This window comes from Melitaea cinxia, chromosome 24 (genome assembly GCF_905220565.1).
Source record: "Melitaea cinxia chromosome 24, ilMelCinx1.1, whole genome shotgun sequence".
Lineage (NCBI taxonomy): Eukaryota > Metazoa > Arthropoda > Insecta > Lepidoptera > Nymphalidae > Melitaea > Melitaea cinxia.
Genome location: NC_059417.1, coordinates 4,439,372 through 4,461,192, shown reverse-complemented (window position 1 = coordinate 4,461,192; position 21,821 = coordinate 4,439,372). Strand labels below are relative to the sequence as shown.

The 21,821-nt window shown below is 32.0% G+C and overlaps 1 protein-coding gene across 1 annotated transcript; it reads left to right on the top strand.

Moving 5' to 3' along the window:
• The first annotated feature begins 236 nt into the window (after positions 1 to 236).
• Positions 237 to 20,087, top strand: LOC123665786 (trypsin-5-like). The gene is made up of 7 exons (XM_045600046.1): positions 237 to 315; positions 3,046 to 3,105; positions 4,234 to 4,393; positions 12,225 to 12,321; positions 12,613 to 12,774; positions 13,092 to 13,214; positions 19,513 to 20,087. Exons 1-7 carry the CDS (start codon positions 237 to 239, stop codon positions 20,014 to 20,016), a joined length of 1,185 nt encoding a protein of 394 aa, XP_045456002.1. The 3' UTR covers positions 20,017 to 20,087.
• Positions 20,088 to 21,821: the final 1,734 nt, after the last annotated feature.

The window sequence follows — 21,821 nt, the reverse complement described above, 5'->3', positions numbered from 1 at the left end:
AAGCATATATGTTGATGTTGCTTTTGTTTCCGACTTTTAAAACAGGATTCACATCCTAAAGATGACGTTGAGTGTGTAGCATTTATATTTTTATTCACTTTAGTTCGATTTTCAAATATACAACTTTAAACATTTCATTAATATAAACACGGAAGTCTGAAAGTTGTTCTATCGTAACGTTCGTAACTCTACGGTACGCAATACAGCCTCAATCAGAATTTAGTAAGCAGTGAGCGATGTGGCGTTTCGGTATATTATTGATCGTGACACTCATACACGCTGAGAGCAAGGAAAGCGAGAATATTGAGGATTCAGGTAACACAGGTTCCTTAATGAATTCTCGAATATTTATATCTATGAATTACTTTTGTGTGTACTGTTTGTTATACTATAATTATTCTTAGACTATTTTTTTTATGATTATGTTTTAAATAATATATATTTTAACAACTAAATGAATGATTGACATCAGTTCGATAATGTGTAGCTATATTGTAAACTTCTATTCTGTACAAAATAAGTATTACCTTTATACGGGTATATAAAATTCATTTTTATAATACTAAATTCATTTTTATAAATCGTTCGTAATTGTTTTATTTCAAGTTTACTCTCAATGTTATTATACTAACGTTATATTTCCTGATTGACATCATTTGTATTTGAAAGAGTGAAGTTCCAAATCACTTATATAATCAGTATCTATGACCTTTAACCTTTGATTTTGAAATTGAAATACTAGATCAAAACCTTATTTACATTTCACGATCTTTGATTAGATCTTTGATACGAGCAAACTAAATTACGTTCACAAAATCTTGTCAATATTAAGCTTTTGGATTCCTTGTATAAAATACACAGTTTAGTGCTAAAGTTATACACTTTATTACACAACTATAAATGTTACTAATGTACTCAAATATGTTACTTCCTTACCTACTATTTTAAAATTGAAAAAAAAATTAGATAGCAATTTTTTTCTTAATATTACCGTTCCAAACAACTAACTGTGCTGGGTGGCTACGGCACCAAAGAATATAGCCATCCACTTTATTACTGTGGGTGTCGTAAGGTGCGACTAAAGGATAACAAAGTTCCACTACCACCTTGGTACTTAAGAAGCCGACCGATGGCGGCGTCTTAGGTGCGACAAAGCCAGCCCTGCGGTCACCAATCCGCCTGTCCAGCGTGGTGATTATGGGCAACACACATGAGTTCACGCATTTTTGGTGCAAAATTGTGGAGGCATATGTCCAGCAGTGGACTGCAATAGGCTGAAATGATGATGATGATGATGATGAAACAACTAACAACTGTCAGAGACGTACATTTTTATTAAGTAATACGAGTGACGTGTGATTACATAAATAATGAAGTACTAGAAGGGTTATACCAATAGCGTTCGTGATAATGATATTACGTCATCGAAAACCGTCTCCTTTACCGATATCGGTATACCAGCGCTGTGTCGGAGACGATTTATCGTTCGATGAAAAACACTCTGGTATTCAAGTTAAAACTTTGGCCTTTGCTACTCAATCGTATTTTAACAGCTGAATGGGTTTGAAAGAAAGTTAATGAAAGAAAACATTTCCCTCGTAATCAGAGCAAATGGAAAAAATATACGAAAACTAAGTTTATTCATCTTGTTTTTTCGCTCGTATTGACCTTTACATTATACTTACTTATTAAATGTCTGAAAGAAATACTTGAATTAAGCAAAAATCTTAAATCAAAATATTTGTCGCTTTACTCTTGTTGAATTATATTTAGATAATACAATACCGGGATCTTGATCGGGACCTATTTATTTGATTTTCAAAATTATTTCCAATGTCAGTTTGTAGTAATATTCGATTTATCTAACATATAAAATTCTCGTGTCGCGGTGTTTGTATTTAAACTCCTCCGAAACAGCATGACCGATTCTCATGAAATTTTGTGTGCATTAGAAAATTAGCCTCTCTTCCCGTGGGTGTCGTAAGAGGCGACTAAGGGATAACAAGGTTCCATAACCACCTTGGAACTTAAGAAGCCGACCGATGGCGGGATAACCATCCAACTGCTGGCTTTGAAATACACAGGCCGAAGACGGGCAGCAGCGTCTTCGGTGCGACAAAGCCAGTACTGCGGTCACCAACCCGCCTGCCCAGCGTGGTGACTATGGGCAAAACACATGAGTTCACGTTATTTTTGGCGTAAACTTGTGGAGGCCTATGTCCACCAGTGGACTGTTTAGGCTGTAATGATAGAAAATTAGCATATGGTTGGCTTTAATGTTTCTACAGTAAGCTTAACGATAAACTAAATCAAAGTTCAAAGCCTAAGTAGGTGATTTCCCCATTCATAATCTTAATACTTTGAAGCTAGTAATGCATTGTAAGTTTTTTGATGTTGAGTGAATGGTAAACAATAAAGACTTAATATTGACTGATCCAACAGTTTTTTGTTGGTCTCTATTGGTACATAGAAAAAGTACAATAGTGTTATCGTCGGAGAAATGTTGCGAGTATTCTTGTCTGCAGAATCTACATTCCGAATCGGCGGTAGCTTCACTTTAATATATATATATATATATCTGACCTCGCAAACGTTGTTTTGCCATATATGTTATGAAACCCCTTAATCACCCCCCCCCCACCCCCTTATAACTTAGGGGTATGAAAAATATATGTTGCTCGATTCTCAGACCCACCCAATGTGCATACAAAATTTCATGAGAATCGGTCAGGCCGTTTCGGAGGAGTTTAACTACAAACACCGCGACACGAGAATTTTATATATTAATTAAATAAAACAAATATAATTTTAATTTTTAAAATAACGATTCATAACTGCTTTTAAAAGTTACTTGAATATAATAATTGAAAAATTCGATTTCGAATTCGATTCGAATTCGAATTCGATTAAAAATTCGTATTTTAATAAATAAATTATATTTATAACTATAGCGTTAAATACGATCAACATCATGGTCACTATCATCAATTTTGTTTTATACGTTGGAAGAAATATAGTTTACTCTATATGTGATTTTATCTTAAGGTGAACGAGACTTTGCCGGGGATTACAACGTCACAGGGAATTACTCGCAAGTGAATATCGGTAAGACTTGGCATTTATCTTTCCTTAATAAAAAAAAACCGTTAACGACATTTTAGAAAGAATTAATAATTTATTTAACCGACTTCAAAAAAGGAGGAAGTTACTCAATTCGACAGTATAAAAGCATATAAATATATATATTTTTATGTATGTTCGGGGATAACTTCGTCGTTTATGAACCGATTTTGCTAATTCTTCTTTTGTTGGAAAGGAGCTATCCTTAATGTTGTTTTATGATAAGGAAACCAGGATCTGATGATGGGATCCCAGAGAAATCGGGGGAAACCCTCGAAAATCAGCATAATTTTTTACTGGGTGTACCGATTTTGATGATTTTTAATTTAATCGAAAGCCGATGTTTATCATGTTGTCATGTTTTTTAAGTAAATTTCTAAAGACTGTAGTTTACATTACATTTAAAAGTGTATTTTTTTGTTTATAAATAGTGCTCCGTAGTTAGGTTCTTTATTAGTTTCCTGAATAGTTGAATCCAAAATGTTACTCAAAGTTGATACTATTTCGGCATCTTAGTTTATTGCGTCCAATTTATTATTAGTATCGATTTATGTGATATTAATTGTTCACAAGTATATTTTTAGTTGGCTTCTTAATTTTTTCAAATACATTTCCGAAAGCTCTAGATTAAGTCTCTTAGAATTTATCTGTTAATACACACGAAACATAATACTTGTAGTCTTAATATTAACATGGATAGTCAACTTTCGAATCAAAATGTTATACAAATAAAATCGCTCTGGTTTAGAGGTGCACGTAACCGCCTAAAACATTCACGGTTTGCGGATTCGATTACCGCTCGGGATGGATATTTGTATTTGTATAAATATTTCTTTCTGTTTCGGATGTCTGTACTTGTGCGTCTCCCCACCGTGCCTCGGAGAGTATGATATGCTGTTGTTCTCAGTTGTTATCATAAATACTTGATAGAGATCGTCACTCACAGTAGAGAACATATTCGCCAACCCGCAGTAGAGCAGTCCAATCCTTCTACATAGCAAATAGGCCTATATCCCATATTGGGATGTTACAGCCAAAATGCGAATACAAATAAAGTCCCAATAAGTAACCAAATTCCCAAATTAGATAAAAATTAAGTATTTGATTCAACAGATGAAAGAGAAGATTACAGCGGTGAACGCATCGGAGCTACTGTTACTCAAATCTTCAAACACCCATATGCAGCATCGTTACTCAAGAATGACAGCTATGTGTGCAGTGCTGTCATTCTAAACACGTACTGGTTGCTGACACTGTCGAAGTGTTTCGAAACGTGAGTACGGTTTTATTATTTAAACATTCGTAAATTTATATAAACCCGATTTTTTCTAAAGTTAATCTTTAAACAAATATGACATTTTAATAAATAAACATCATCAGCGCAGAGTCGGTGTACGTCCTAGCTTAATTAGACGGCTACAGGACTGTTGATACATAGATTTGGCTAACAAATCGCCTGTAGGATAATGTATGTTTGGTTAATGGTACAGATAATTTAAAATAGGTATAACATATTTTTGTACAAACTCGTGTGGCAGTATAAATTGGTGCGTATCTCAATATACTTGAAAATATTACTCTTTATTTTCAATTTATTTTTAGCAGACGCAAAAAAATCTAAAAATGGAACAATAATCCCATGCGGGTTGCGAGATTATGTGATTTTCACACGTGCCTTTAGAACGCAAAATTGTAATTGAAAATATTATTTATTTTTGTATTAGATTCGAATAAGTTATCGAAAATATTGCTATTGATGAGTATTTTGATTAAAACTTGGACTCAAATAAGTACTAGTACTTTTAAATAGCTAGATTAGATTAAAAGGCATCTGACTTGAAAGAAATTACGCTTGCGGATTATTTAAAATGTATTTTTGTTCAAAAAACTAAAATTATAATTGACGTAACTGCCATTTTATTTAAAAAATATTACAAAAAATTGGCCAATAAAAAACTACAGCCAATTAAATTTCAAATATTAGAACTGCAAAATATTATAAAAATAACAACTGGCAACACAAAAGAATATGATGAATCCTGTTCTACCCTCAGCATTGCCAACATTTATACGAAAAGTTTTTTGGTCTTTTATTTGTTTGCAATTCATTTCACAGTACGATGTCAACGAAAACATTTTGTGAAAACTTTCACGAGAAATTCCGACCTTTGATCCTTACCGGGAATGTAGGCGATGTTAGTTTTCTACATACACAGCTGAATAAATACTTATGACTCTAAACGAAATACCCAAAAATATCCGAGTGACTGATTATGAACCAAAATTTATTCTGTGCATATTTGTATACGTTCGTGTTATAAATATCAAACGTATCGTTGCTTCTGTTAAATTTATTCGACTGTTACTAAAAATGAGTAGAGCATTACGTTTCAATAAACAATTTTACCTACGCCTTCGTGTTAAGTCAACTATTTCATAATATCCCTAGAGTTCTATACATAGATAATGAATGCCTTAAGCTCTAACCTATTTAGTCTTGAAGACTATTGATTGAACACAGAATACTAAATTATTAAAATCTAATTATCTGTAGTCTACGAATGAAACTTACCACAAACGTAGATATAAATACTAAATGCGCTTAAGAACACTGTAATAATGACTTACAGAACTATTAACTTTACCATTTGTTTTAACTAAATAAACAAAAAAAAAAATAGTCAAAGTGTAATTCAGAAATGCAAACTAAGCATTCCAAAACACCGGGCAATATATAATACTTCATTTATTGAGTTTAAAACCTTCGAAATTAATTTTAAACGTAGTTTAACTCCTATCGTATTGAGGCTCGTTTGCCTTTAAATGGAAAGCCGGTTCACAGCCGGGAGGGTCACAGGTGGTCTAAAACGTCAGGGTAAAGCATTGTTATATTATAAGTAGTCGGAGTGATACATATTGTGTAAAGAATTTTGGTATATACCAGCTTATGATGCAAAGATACGACCTCTGCAACCTTAGTAACCAGAGTATTAGAAACTTTTGGTCACGGAATCCTCAACTACTTTTACAGCTTATTAAATTTTTACGTCTTTGGTACGACATTAAAAAGGATTAGTTAAAATAAAGAAGGATGTTGATTTCCTTCTATGGGTCGTAACGTGTTTTTATACAGCCTTTAACTAACATTGTTCAAGTCTTTGTAAAGCAAAATACAAAAAAAAAGTTTTAGTTGGATTGGTGTGCCCTACACCTTAGGACAATCGCTTAAACAAAGTTTTATTATAAAGTTAAAACAGACATTTCGGACTCATTTAAATACGCCTATAAAAAGACTACAGGAGTTTCTGTGTATATTTTAACCGCACTATCGAACTTTTTGTCTTTGAACCCATGAACGTCCCTAAAGTTTCAGCGGGAACGTTTGGTAATGGCAGCGGTCCCAAACAATTTGAGAGTTTTATATTTGTACTTGGCGACCTTCGCGGTTTTACCCGCTTGACTTTTATTACTTCCGTTTTTCTACTGTGAGTGTGTGTTATTATCTTTACTATACTCGTAGCTGCTTCTTAACCGACTTCAAAAAAGCAGTTGTGTTACCTCATAACTTTTTACTTAGTGGACCGATTCCGATGATTTATTTTTAATCTAAAAGTAGTGCTTGTGCGTGTTTATGTGGTCCCATTTAAAATTAATCAAGGTCTCACAAGTGCTTTTTGAGTTATTTCTAATAATGCGTATTTAATTGAACTTTTTTTTTTGCCGACCTGCGTTGTTATATCTCATACCTTTTAACTAAGTGTACCGATGTCGATGATTCTATTTTAATCGAAAGCTGTTTTTTATCGTGTAGTTGTGTCAAAATTTGATCGGAATTTGACAAAAAAAAAATTGAATTATCTAATATTGCGTAAATTCTTGACTATTTTTTTGTCTACCTACGTAGTATTACTTATCGATGTACTAAATTGTAGTCGGTTTTATTTTTTTGCAATAAAGTTGTTTTTTTATGAGAATCTTTTTTAAAAATTAATTCATAATAATCTATGTTTATAAATACAACAACAGGTAACAAACAGGTCTTATTCAGTAACTATAGGTATTTTGATTATTTTATAAGGCTATTAGGCAAATTTATACAAAACCCTATATTGTACTGATCTAAATAAAATTAAGCATATTTTAAGTTGACGAGTATACACGAGTATATTGTCTTTGAACTTAAGCAAGCTACATAAAGATAATCAAATATCAGTTTGATTTTAAATAAGAATCGAATGAACAACATTTAAAAATACGATCGCGTTAAATTAGAAATTGTAAAAGGCGTGTCACCCTTTCGGTGACAATAATGTACCCGAGATAGGGTTCTTTTACGACAATACTGTTGAAGGACATTATACGCCCGCAATAAAAAGCCCTACTCCCAACAAATCTTAGTGAGCGCAGACTTGTAGAGCCAGTGTTGAAATAAAGGATGAATACTCTGTGATAAAAGTGTGTCATTCGAGTGAATATATAAATTATAAAGTTGCTATTTATTTAACTTACAATAAAGATACTAAAGCCAGCCCTGCGGTCACCAACCCGCCTGCCCAGCCTGGTGACTATGGGCAAAACACATGAGTTCACGCCATTTTCGGCACGAACTTGTGGAGGCCTATGTCCAGCAGTGGACTGTATCAGGCTGAAGTGATGATTATGATGAAAGATACCAAAAAAACAATTTTAGTAAATCTATGATAATATTATAAGGCTAAAGAGTTTCTTTATTTGCATAAGCTAATATCAAGAATTCGAATCAGTAGGGTTCGAATTTTACCGTACACATTTACCGTAGTACCAAGAAGGGCTATGTAATATTTAATACATTTTTGATCAAGTTGAACGCGGGTGGAAAACGCGAGTCGCAGCTAGTTGCGATATATAAGCGTTTCAGGTATATTAGGTTTAGATTAAATTTACACAATGTAGTAACTGAAACACAATTGTTTAGAGAAAGGCCTAAGTTGATTTGATTTTGTGACATCTGTACGACCTCTGTTGCTGTTATGCTACGACCACTTTATCACCCGTGGATCGTCTGCAGCTCAACAAGTTGCTTTGCTAACAATTTTTATCAAATGGTAACTATTTACGTTCAAGTTAATTTTGCTAAAAATATATTACCCAATTAAATCTATATCTATTTATTTTATTTTCATACGGTATTTCAGAGTTTCGACAGTATGAAGTAACAGATAAAAAATAATAATAATTTGATGCATGCAATGTTGAAACCAATACGCCTGAATGTTTGACAATTAAAATGTAAATAAGAAATAGGCATGGGCACTTAAGAGTCCATGGATGTTTATGTTATGTATTTAAAAAAAAAACATAAAAAATAATAGAAACTTTTTCAATATAAACTTTTTCCGCTAGACTTATACGTACGTTTCATAATGTAATGAAAGATTATGTTGGAAATTAATACAAACCAACCATCATTATTACGAACGTCAATAAGGATACTTTTTATTAAAATAATAATATTTGAAATGAAAGTTAAAAGATATGATTACTACACCTAAATCAAAAAGCTATGAGTTTTTAAATCATTTTTGTATACGAACCTCTTTGTAGGCAAAAGATATTCGTTACAATATTAATAAAACAGTCGAACTGTATTTGGAACAACAGTCGAAATTTCTGGAAAAATTTCTTAATAACGATTATTAGTAATGGTACAACGAAGTAAGTAACTCATACTTTATTTCAAGGGTGAATCCCTTAGCCAAGTAATTTAAGCAAAATAAAGGAATCAACCTTGGAATGAGAGATAATAATCTATAAACTCGTATACACCTTCGTTTCGATTTGTGTATGTGTGTGTGTGTGTGTTTTATTTTTATAAATGTCTCACACTCAACAGCCCCTGCTTGGATTCACTTCTATGTCGCGGGTCCAATACACAACTACAAACGCAGTGTGTGTGTCAGTGTCTCAAAAGTAACACAAAACCTCGTTTACGAGCCCTAAGTTAACCGAAATCAAAAATCAGTTTTTCACGATTACGTGCTCATAGCTAAAATGATGTTAACATTCATTATAAAAATTGTTGACCATTAAAGTGTCAAATGTTGTATAAAGTTAAATTAATGAAATATTTTGTTATCAATACATAATTTGTGCCTATCTAATATTTTTATTTAATAATACTCACCTACTTTGTGTAGTTATAAACTCATTACTACTTATTGATGTAAATTGAAATCTTGAAGTCAGTTTTTTTTCATTTGTGAACATAATTACTTTTGTTTAACGTTTACATGAGTTGCTTTTAATTACGACTCTCTGATCGAAAAGTTCGTTCATTTCTTATACAAATGAAAAACTCATTTCGTTTTATATCTCAACGCTCATGAATATAGATGGCCTGTTTTCAAATATTATAATATAGGCTGAGAAAGGTCTAGAATCATTAGTAACACGGGGTTTTATTCCTCTGAGAAAATAATACAAAAATATACCAAAAGTTTCTTGATTATAAATAATAATGTCCAATTATAATAAATTCTACTGTTCAACGATACAGAATAAATAATAAAAGTAATAATCAAAAATGAATCCAACCATAACTCTTAGAGATTTTTTCTCGTTTGTCTAATAATATTGAATTAGAAATATATCTGTAGTTCGATATCAGATTTCTGGTAAATAGGTATCTACTAAAATAACCTAACCGTCGTCATAAGAAAATCAATAACAATTAAAGATAAAGATTTTGTTTTCTATTTATACTCACTGATTACTTATCTCCGAGAGATTATTTTTTTAAATGCTTGTAATGTCTTTACTCAAACTAGATTTCACATAAAAAAAACACTTCAGAAATGTTTTGACTCCATAAATTATAATATCTGTTTAAACAGATATAAGATATCTTAGAAATGGTCAAAACAAAATAAGATTATCGGTTAACACTTCATAGTTATTTTAGTAAATGGTTCAGTATTATTGAGTTACTAATAATTGTGTTTGCAGGTAAACGAAGGAAATATTATTAATTATATCGACAAGTAATCAACAACGTAGGTAGACGAAAAAATAGTCAAGTAAATACGCATTATCAAAGATTACTCAAAAATTTGTAATCAGATCTCGATCAATTTAAATGTGACCACATGATAAACATCGGCTTTCGATTAAATTAAAAATCATCAAAATCGGTACACCCAGTAAAAAGTTATGCGGATTTTTGAGAGTTTCCCTCGATCTCTCTGGGATCCCATCATCAGATCCTGGTTTCCCTATCATGGTACTAAGCTAGGGATATCTCCTTTCCAACAAAAAAAAATCAAAATCGGCTTATAAACGACGGAGTTATTTATCTCCTCCTCTTTTTGAAGTCGGTTAAAAACAATAATACTCAGCCAGTAACAAAAAAGTGCTAGAATAAAATGCTTTTTTCCCCCTAATAATAATTTCAACTAACCCATAAGTAAATAAAGAATAATAGGTGCAATTTCCACAGCACGTGTAAGACCGAAGGTACATTTTCTAAATTTATTCCTCCAGCATTTTCTAGAACATTTGCATTCAACGTGCATTCACACATTTAGGTTATATTTCAATGTACATTTTCACCACATCGTTATTTAGAATACTACAGTGACGTCCTTTCGTAGCAATTTGTTGCTTGTTTTATTAAATAAATTTCAAATAAAATATTGTATCGTAATCAAATACACAAAAATGTTACGACTACCCTCCTAGTTCCTTCTAAATAAATATTAGTATTATTCTTTTAACGTATCAAAAAATGATATAATAAATCGTGTATTCTTAAACAATTTATATCTCCAAGCGCTACTTCTAAGCTTATTACCATTATAAACAGTTGATCCTTGTGTTTATCTTCACAGGTAATTAAAACTGGAACTACGATTTTGACATTTAAGCATGTCTCGTATTTATCGATCAGTATATAAATAAAATCTGAATGCGTCTTGATCAATTTCAAATTAATATGACATTTTATGTGCCTAACCTAACCTAAATCCTTGTTCAATAAATGAGTTACTATGCAGTTTTAATCAAAAGTGTGAATTCTAATTTTAAAATTGGACAAAAACTTCTTGAGAACAAGTTCTTACACTAAGTTCAGATTAACTTTATCTATACTAATATTATAAAGCTGAAGAGTTAGGTTGCCTGTTTGTTTGAAAGCGCTAATCTCAGGAAATACCGGTCCGATTTGAAAAATTCTTCCAGTCAGTGTTAGATAGCCCATTTATCGAAGAAGGCTATAGGCTATAAATGGTTACGCTGAGACTGTTAGGAGCGGAGTACCAAAGAAGAATGTTTCAAAATCGGAGTTTTTTTTTCCTGTTGAGAGCTTCAGCTACGTGTGCTGCGTAAACTGTTAAAGTTTCGTAAAAATCATGTATAATTGAATTGTTCCCCTTTAAAAGTTCCACGCGGATGAAGTCGCGGGCAGAAGCTAGTTTTTAATATAAATATTCGCTAGCAAAATGTTACGTTTATAGAAATATAAAACTACAAGCGCAAATGACGAAAGTGTTATTATCCTACATGTATTCCCTTGAAGTGACAGAGCTTTGTGTTTTCAGACGTCGTTATATAAGCCTCGCAGACAAAGTATGTACGTTATTTCTTAAAATAAAGTGTATCGAGTTTATGTATGTTACACTCCATATATATATTTCTCTTAGAGTAATTTTTCGTTCCATTTTAGTTTCCATATAAATATTAAACTTGCAAAAAAAATGTTCAATGTATGAGTGTTTTCTTGACTTCTGTAGTATTTCTATTATGTACGTTTAGAATTGTTTGTTAATAACTTTAGTTTGAGAAATAAAAAAAAATAATATTATAAAAATATTAGACTATGTTACCATGAGAAACAGTGTTATATAGCCTTGTCATAGCATAGATTAAAAAAAGATTTCGTTAGATTATTATTAGGTCAACATTTTTAAACAAAAAACCCACTAAAGGCACCATACTAACTATATAATTTATTTTATTTTATTTTATTTTATTTAGAACACTATATAGTAATGTATCATATACTCCAAGTACAAACTTTAAGATTGTTTACAATACACAAACATGTATTAGCAATTTATATGTTTTAACAGGAGTATAATCACATCATATGTAACACATAGGCACCTGAACAACTACACGATTAGAACGGGAAGCTCCTATAACAATAAAGGAGGCTCTATTTCAAAGGTAAACATTTACATAATTTTGTTCACATAGGCTGACTTTATACTGTGATATTTAAATATGAAGTTTATGCTGATGATACGTTGTTGCAGTAGTTACAGCAGTTGGTTGGTCTGATACGCTAGTTGTTGCGGGTTTGTTCCCCTCACGTGATAAATATTTGTATAAGTCAAGCCATGCAGACGATTGTCATGATCTTGGTACTTGAATGAGTGTGACTCAATGTGTGTGTCTTTTACCCCCCCCCCCCCCCCCTACTACTAGACTAATATTCTAGTGTTTGTTTGTTTTCAGATAAAAATGCTCATAAATAACTTCGATATAAAAGTATCAGCTATTAAGTTGACCGCACCCTTAGTCTTCAGCTTCAAAGTCGACGCTGTTCGTTTACCAAGTCCAGATGGGGTCGAGTCTCTTGGTTCATTGGCGACTATGCTGGCATGGATGCCGAATATGGTATAGTATAAATTTATTCTCTTAATCTTAATTATATTTGTTATTAAACTATACATATCAATAAGTAAAGTTATACGAAAGCGTGTTTGTTTATCGATTGAACAAGTCATATTGATACAAATATTAGACTAAAGCTTGTATATTGGCCACTACTGTAGCCGTATATTGTAACTAAAGAACGATATGAGTGAAAAAAATTAGAAGCCGATACCTCTCTTCCCTATTTCAGTTAAAGTTCCCCCCATTGTCTTGCATTAATTTAATGAGTGGCCAACCATAACCAGTCTTGTAACTTAATATTATTATAATTGTTTTAGCATTTGAGAGCAGTAAATGCACCAATTATAAGTCCAACCATATGCGAACCTTCAGCTCCATGGACCTCTGGAAGATATATTTGTATGGGTGGTGTGCAGGATCCTAATAGACACTTTTGTAGGGTATGAAACGGACATTTATATTTTTACTATGCTTAACATACACACACACGGGTCGTCTGCTCTTAAGATAGGCAACTTAATGTCTGTGTTTTAGTTAACAGTAGTAGTAGTCAGTCATTCGCTGCGATAAGCTTCGAACTTGCGTGTAGAGATATTTAAAGTACTTCTACAAAGTATACTTCTGCAAAGTACTCGATACTTCATTTCTATATTCATTCATTTCTATATTTATATATAAAAAACACTTCGATGATTGATTTTAAATTTATAAAGTAAAGTAAGGTCGGTATTGTTTAATTTTTAACCGAATTTCTATTTCTAACCGAAAGGAGGATGTTACGCAATTCGACCGTATACATAAATAGTATATATATTATACTATTATGTATGTTCGAAGAGTGCTTCGCCGTTTATGAATCGATTTTTATAATTCTTTTTTTGAATTAGAATTCCAGAGAAATTGAGAGAAACCCTCGAAAATCGTGAAGACTAGTTTGTTAATTTTTTCGTCTACTTACGTGTATTACTTGTAGATGTAATTGAAGTCAGTTTTTTTCGTTTGCGAGCAAACACAATTATTTAATATGTGTCCCGGGACCCTGTTTACTCGATTATTCGTAGATTCACCCCATTTTTAATCAACCGGATTGCTGCGGTTGCTTATCGGCTTAATTTTGCTAAAACCTTAAATTTTAGATTAAGCAAAAAATATATATGACAAATACAAACACATTACGTCCTGAACAAACAGAAAAAAACAATTTTGCGTGGAGAATATTAAAAGAAAATGAACAATATTAAGCTTGGACAAAAACTGGAGTCGACAAAGCAATACGTGTCAACCAATTCTCAGAATGTAATATACAGTATTATTAGTTGTTTCAATATATTACACATACAAAAACTGGAGACAACGTAAAGGTGTGTCCACAATACAGCTAACGTCATATTTTCGATAAAATATATATAAGAATTTGAACGCATTTTAACAATTTTTTTACGTGGTTAATACATTGAACTATAGTGGCCTATCGTTACGAGTTTAACAAGATCGAGACAATATTTGAGAGTTATTAGTCCTCCGAAACGGCTGGACCGATTTTTATAAAATTTTGTGTGCTTATCGGGTAGGTCTGAGAATTGGCCAAAATCTATTTTTCATACCCCTGAGAGGGGAGGAATTAAGGGGTTAATAACTTATATGGCAAAACAAAGTTTTCGGGGTCAGCTAGTAATGTATAAATTCGGTCAGCGCTTCAAATTGAAAGCGTAGTAATCGAAATTTGATTACAGTTTGGGATATTTGTTTATTTCATCCGTTCTCTACGGAGCCTGTAAAGGAGTTACAAAGGCGTTATTAAGTGAATGCAGGCTGTTGAATAAAATGTAGATTTGTAAACTTCGTACTCTACTACTCATCGTACGAAATTCAGCTACAGTAATGACTTCATCGCGATTTGCTAGAGCTTGATACTAACATTCTATAAACACTGTAATAAATAAAATAAAAAATTAGTTCCTACACGGTAATGTTTATAAGACATATGAAGTATTATAATTTACTTAAATAAATAAATTTAAAAAAAATGTTTGAATATTTTTTTTTCGTCGACGCGTAAGGTATAATTGACATCAAGTGTTACAACGGTACGCTAACGGCCGCGGTTTCTACCGCTCCGTAACAAAAGTTTTTATAGGGACATAAAGACGTTTTTGAAGTAATACTTCTTTATGTACGCTTGATTTGGGTAGTAAGCTGGTGAATGCGTGACGAGAGCGTTATGAAAAATGTGATCGGGTGAGGAGAGCGGAAGTTGAGAGGGAGATATAAGTTAGTGAAGATAGAAAGAGAGAGAATTACGTTTTGTAAGTTTTACTTCAGTCGACCACACGACTGCATACTCATTTTTTTATATTTTTCGCCCGGTAGCATTTGTTATATTTTATAATTAATTTTCATTTTAACATAATATGACAACTGATCGCTTATTATAATTGTATAATTGTAGAATAAATAACAATACGATACGCAAATTTATATATAACAAAAAAAAATTATAAAAAAGTTAAATTCAGTAAATCCTCTAAAGAAAATTAATATAATTAGATGAAAAATAATAACAAGTCTACTTAAAATATTTCAAATTAAAAATTACTAAAAATAAACTAAACAAAAAAAAAAACAAAACAAAATAATAAAAAACTCGAATGAGTTTATGTGATATTTTATTATTAATTATAATTGTAATTTATATTATTTCATGTATATCTAAATAAATATGTCTATAAATAAATAGCTACCATTTGAACCAATTAAACTTACATAATTATGTTGGTTTAAAAATCGAATCCAGTCAAAATTCTAATCAAATTTAAACGAAGCAAATATATTAATTACCCGACTGCCAAGGAAGGGTTATGTTTTTCGCGCGTATCTTGTATGTATGTATATTTGTATGTAATATTCTTTACTACCTCATATTTCCAGAACCACTGAACGGATTTACATAATTGAGATATCGTTAGGTTCGTCTTAGCTGCCCAAGTGTTCTTAGATAGGTGACATTAAAAAAAAATCAAACATGGCGGCTGCGCGAAGCCATTGTAGTTAATGAAAAAAAAAATTTTTTCTCGAATACTACAATATGGGTATCAAATTGAAGGGCATAATACAAGGATTTTAAAAAGGTATATCATGATTATTATTACCGTAATACTAATAAAGAAATACAATATTAAAGTTTAAAAAATGTGGACTTTGTTCTTTCCCACGCCTATGCCATGCCAAACTCGCCTCCTAGGCGACGATCAACTTCGGGGTGTAGCCTTTCTAATAAAATACAATGGTTAAAAAAAAACATACAATTAAAATTACAAATAAAAATTAATAAATGTCACACGAATTTACAGTTACATTAATAAAATCAATAACAAATACATAATACCAAATACAAACAAATAATTTTAATAATAATTTCATTATATTAAAACTAATAGTTGTTGACTTAAGCAGTCACCTATTTGCTAAAGGTCAGGCTTACGTTGCTTTGAGCAGAGTGAGATCTTTCTCCGGGCTTGCAGTCGGAGGCATGAAATTGAAGGATAAGTCAAATCATTCTCTCTTTGTGCATGTCTCTGACTGCATGTTATCTACGACGTTGCATAAAGTTTCGAAGGACTACCGTATTAATATATTTTAAATGTACAGCACAAAATGTTTGATATTGTTTCTATTTATTTCGCTGACTTTATGTGCATATTGAATTTTTATCTTGTTCCAGCTTTTTCAGTTGATTTTCTATTAGTTGTTCTTCACGCAGGCGGGTTTTCTTTGTTTTTTTTTTTAATTATTTGTTAGTTATGTATTACATTTATAGTTGTCCATGAACAAATGTAATGAAGATTGTAGAGTGCGTAACTTTTTTTGTGTAATAGACAAAATGCTTTACATTTTAAATTACTCAAAGGGGAAATTCTGTTTTATTTACGAACGAAAGTCAAAAACGCTTCAAAGTCTCAAAGAACATACTGCTATCAGAATTTTTACGAGAGTAGGTCGAGTGAGGATTGAAGTGTCAGTGCATTGTATAAATTGTAAGCGCTTTAAAGCTCATTTCTTTTAAGAAGCTTTTTGAGATAACATTTAAAATCATATAGCCTTTTATGTAGTACACTAAATCGGAATATGACTCCGGAAAAGATTAGGTGCTTTACTCATCGACAGAAAATATAGCCTATTTTAAGTTAGAATAATGCAACTTTAAAATTATGAAAAAATTGTCCAATTAAACTATGAATTTGGGTAATTCTCACTTCCTTATAAAAGTATATGTATATTTTTTTACTCAAAATGAATGGAATCAACAAATAGTTGAAAGAACTGGAAAAAAGACTGGTTTCTTTTTTCTTAGTTCTTTGTTTTTACATTAATATATTATGGCTACAAGACCAGTTGATTGAAGAGTTATTTTTTTTAAGTTTTATTGTATCAAAATGCAATCTTTATTATTTTATATGATCATTTATCATCAAGACACACAATGAAATACATTTTTTACAAGTGGAAATAAAACTACGCGTCATTCTTAAAAGAAGTAGCACGTAAAATTGTACACAGTACCGCATACATAATAAATAATTTGGGACTAGCGCGTACCACAAAATATAGTTTATGTGTATAATAATATAGTCGATGTAACCAATATATATGACCTTGTGATATTACTAGTTATTTCATTTCGTAGAATTCACATAAAGCTAAACAAATATTAAATAGCGGTATAGTTTGTTCGTTTATTTGTCCTAACGGATTCGATTCACAATGACAGTAAATGAATCAGGTTTTTTTCGTTTGCAACCAAACTTAATTAAGTTAAAGAAAAAAACCGCTTCCATTACACCGATCAGTAATACAACGTTAATAGACAAAAAAAAAAGTAAAATAAATGAGAAAGAAATAAATAAATGAGATAGAAATAATTTAAAAAGTACTTGTCAGATCTCCATTAAATTTCTTCAAAAAATGTGACCATACGACAAGCACTACCTTTCGATTAAAGAAAAACTAGCTGAAATCGGTGTACACAGTAAAAAAAAATATGAAGTAACTCACAAAAAAAAAAATACAATCATCTGCTCCTGTTTTAACTAATATAACTGACTAGGAATTTCTTCTGACTCGTGCCACTTATTTCAACTTATATTTGAACTTGAGACGAATGTTAAATACATAGCATACGTATTAGTGTGTTACGACTAAATTTTTTTTCACCGAATCTCGTTTATGTAATGGTTAAAAGCAATTAGTTGATGCCCTAAAGGTCGCACGTTCTACCTTCGAAAATATCTAATTGGTATATAAAACACATAATTATGTTTGTGTGACCTAAACGTTTGTTTTGTGCTGTGTGTGTATTTAAACCCTGAAATACGATTTTCACCCTACTTGAAATCATTAAAAGTGAAAGGGATTTATTTATAGCTCAAGTCATAGAGATAAATAATTATAATAAAATTTCCTATGAAGCACGACATCAAAGACCACCTCATACATATGAGTACAATAGATCAGAGATATACATTTACGAATATAATATAGATTCTGTCGCGATAACTGTACCTTAAAAAGTAAGAGTTCCCTAGAGGTCTTCATAAAACTCTACTTCATATTTAACTTGGCAGAAACGAAGTTAAGAGAATAATTTTTAAATATATAATGTCGGTTGATCATAAAATGTTACTTCATAATGTAGGAGAGTCATAAAATTTACATTTACTCGTATGCTACCCAAGCTGTTTACTATTTTAACTTTTCTTTAGTGACTTATATACTCTAACTACCTACTAATATTATAAATGTGAATGTGAGTTTTTTTGTTAAGCTTTAACGCGAAAACTACTTAAACAATCATCATGAAACGTTGTACACATATTTATGGAGATATTAAGAACATAGGATACTTTTAAAAAAAATATATAATGCGAGCAAAGCCGCGGGAAAAAGCTAGTACGAATATAAAACTATACGAGCACCTAAACATATATGTAGTAAAAGGCTCTTTAAGACAAAAAAAGCTCTATAAATGTGGTAAAATTTCATGAATTCACAAACGAACTGCTTAGTATTTAATTATAAATAACCCCTCTCGATTGGTTAACATTGGTCGGCAGTAAGAATGTAGTCACCCCCTCTCTTTTCCTGGGTGTCGTAAGAGGCGACTAAGGGATAACACAGTTCCACTACCACCTTGGAACTTAAAAATTCGACCGATGGCGGGATAACCATCCAACTGGCTTTGAAATACACAGACCGAAGACGGGCAGCGGCCTTTTCGGTACGACAAAGCCAGCCCTGCGGACACCAACCCGACTGCCTACCGCCTATGTCCAGCAGTGGACTGACAGCAGTGGATAGGCTGAAATGATGATGATGATGAGGTTAAATAAGGTCCCCAGGTTGAGTAAAGGCATCTAATGATGATGATAATGATGATGATGATGATGATGATGATGATGATGATTGGTTAAAATGCGTTATTAATGCTCTTCTTATAAACCTCCTATAACCTTTAGTATCTAAATTTTTTCGATTGACAAAGATTCAAGCATAAATATTTGTTCACACAATATCGGTATTTCTTTATATGTCATTGTTATAATCGTATATATTTCAAAATAATATCTGCAAATTTATACTTGAAGAACTTGTAGCCTTTATACAAAATTGATTTTTGTGGCAACTAAAGTGGAATTGCGTTTGTAACATATCAATTGATAATTTCCATTTTTCTGTTTATAGAAAGACAATGGCGGTGCGGTTATTCAGAACAACACTCTGATAGCTTTATCATCATTCTTACATACGTGCGCCTTGTACACGAAGATTCACGCTTTCCCTAAAGTCTCTACATTCGCACGATGGTTGGACACCGTGATATGGGACGAAAACAATCGCCCTATGACAACAAATACTCCATCTACATCTCAAACGACGCAACTAGTCCTGAACACAACAGAACCTACAGAGTATAACTTGTTTATGGATCCTAGACATTTAATGGTGACTCTACCATTTGATGCAGTGAACGTTCCCCTAGAACCGGCCGGAGATAACTCAGTGATACCAAGAATGAGTTTGTATGAGTCTTATCTTCAAAGTCTGACAAAAGCAAAACTGTCTACTACGCTAGCTCCAATTATATTGGATGATGAGAAGAAAGAATGGTTGAAGAAGTTTGGCAAGACTTTTTTAATGGCGTCACGAAACCAATTGAAGAATGATGAATTGTTTGATTACAATTAATGACTATAGCACATAAATAAAATAAAATAAAAATAAAAAGCCTTTATTTGACCATGCTACAATACATCTTAGAAACTATTATTAATTTATTAGTATAATTTTTACTAGTTGCTTATATTTACTTTTACTTATACTAAATTTGGTTAAATACGCATTAAAGAATATAGCCACCCCCTATCTTCTCGTGGGTGTCGTAAGAGGCGACTAAGGGATAACACCGTTCCACTATCACCTTGGAACTTATAAAGCCGACCGATGGCGGGATAACCATCCAACTGCTGGCTTTGAAATACACAGACCGAAGACGGACAGCAGCATCTTCGGTGCGACTAAGTTAGCCCTGCGGTCACTAACCCGCCTGCCCACCGCCTATGTCCAGCAGTGAACTGCAATAGGCTGAAATGATGATGATGATGATGATGATGAGGTTAAATAAGGTCCCCAGGTCGGGTAAAGGCCTCCTCCAATGATGCCCACTTTTCTCTGTTCTGTGTTATTAGTACTGTATCACATATAAGTACTAAAACCTAAGCTCCATAATGTATTCTTAAGAAAAAAAATCTCAGTTCTAACAGGAATATTTTATAAAGTTCTCTTTCAGACTCGGTTCATTCTATCCGTATTAAAATATTAATATCTTTCAACCCAATTCACAAAATAATTTACTTTGAAGAATGAAAGAAATCTTTTAACATTGTACAATGTATTATGATTTTTCTTAAGAATATTTTTTAATCCTAAAAGTAAACGAAAAAATTAAAGTAACTTGAATGTACTTAGTATTTCAAATTATATTGTAGAAATAAGAGATCGAATAATGAGTGGTATTTATAATTACAAAATTATCATCATCATCATCACTTAAGCCTATCGCAGTTCACTGCTGGACATAGGCCTCCACAAGTTCGCGCCATAAAATGTTATCCCTTAGTTGTCTCTTACGACACCCACGGGAAGAGAGGGGATGGCTATATACTTCACTACTGTAGCCACAGAGCAATAATTACAAAATTACGATGGTAAAAAACTATTCAACCAAAAATATAAATGTTATTATAAATTAAGACATTTCTGTGAAACTAATAATTTCTGAAGTCTTATAAAATACATTTTATACCCTTTTTTCCATTAATTTATGAGCTAAAGAAATTTGGAATACAACAACAATTTATATGTATGTATATCTAACACTATATTTCTGATTCACAACTTCCTAAATACATAATGTTATAAAACCTATAATCAATAGCCTCTCGTATTTAAAAATATCTTCTACTTGTTGAAAGAAAGGTCTCGAAAAGAACTCGTTGAAAGCCATCAAATGACTTATTAATAGAACCACATTGAAAGGGTCAATCGATAAATAGCAACATTACAAACCCATCAAGGATATGAGTCAAGTTCAAAGAATTGGGGTAACTTTACTAATTATTCAATGTTCATTCCGATGTAGACTCAGTTGGGTTAATTTAATGAATAATGAAGACGATGCTTCGGCTCAAAAACTCTTGCAGTAATGGAGTACCTTGTAAGTGCTTTTGAATATACTTACATAATTATATGAAAGGTAAGAAACGGTTGAAAATTTTAGAATGAAACGAAAGTAACTGCTACTACCCAATCAATAAAATGATATTGACATAAGTCATTTGTATTAGTTTCACAATTCAAGTAATTTGTATTTTGTATCGCCGACGCCACGTTGGCGCAACGGTCACAGCCATGGATTGTACCTGTTGCGCTGGCGGTTGCGGGTTCGATCCCCGCACATGACAAACATTTGTATTGGCCATACAGGTGTTTGC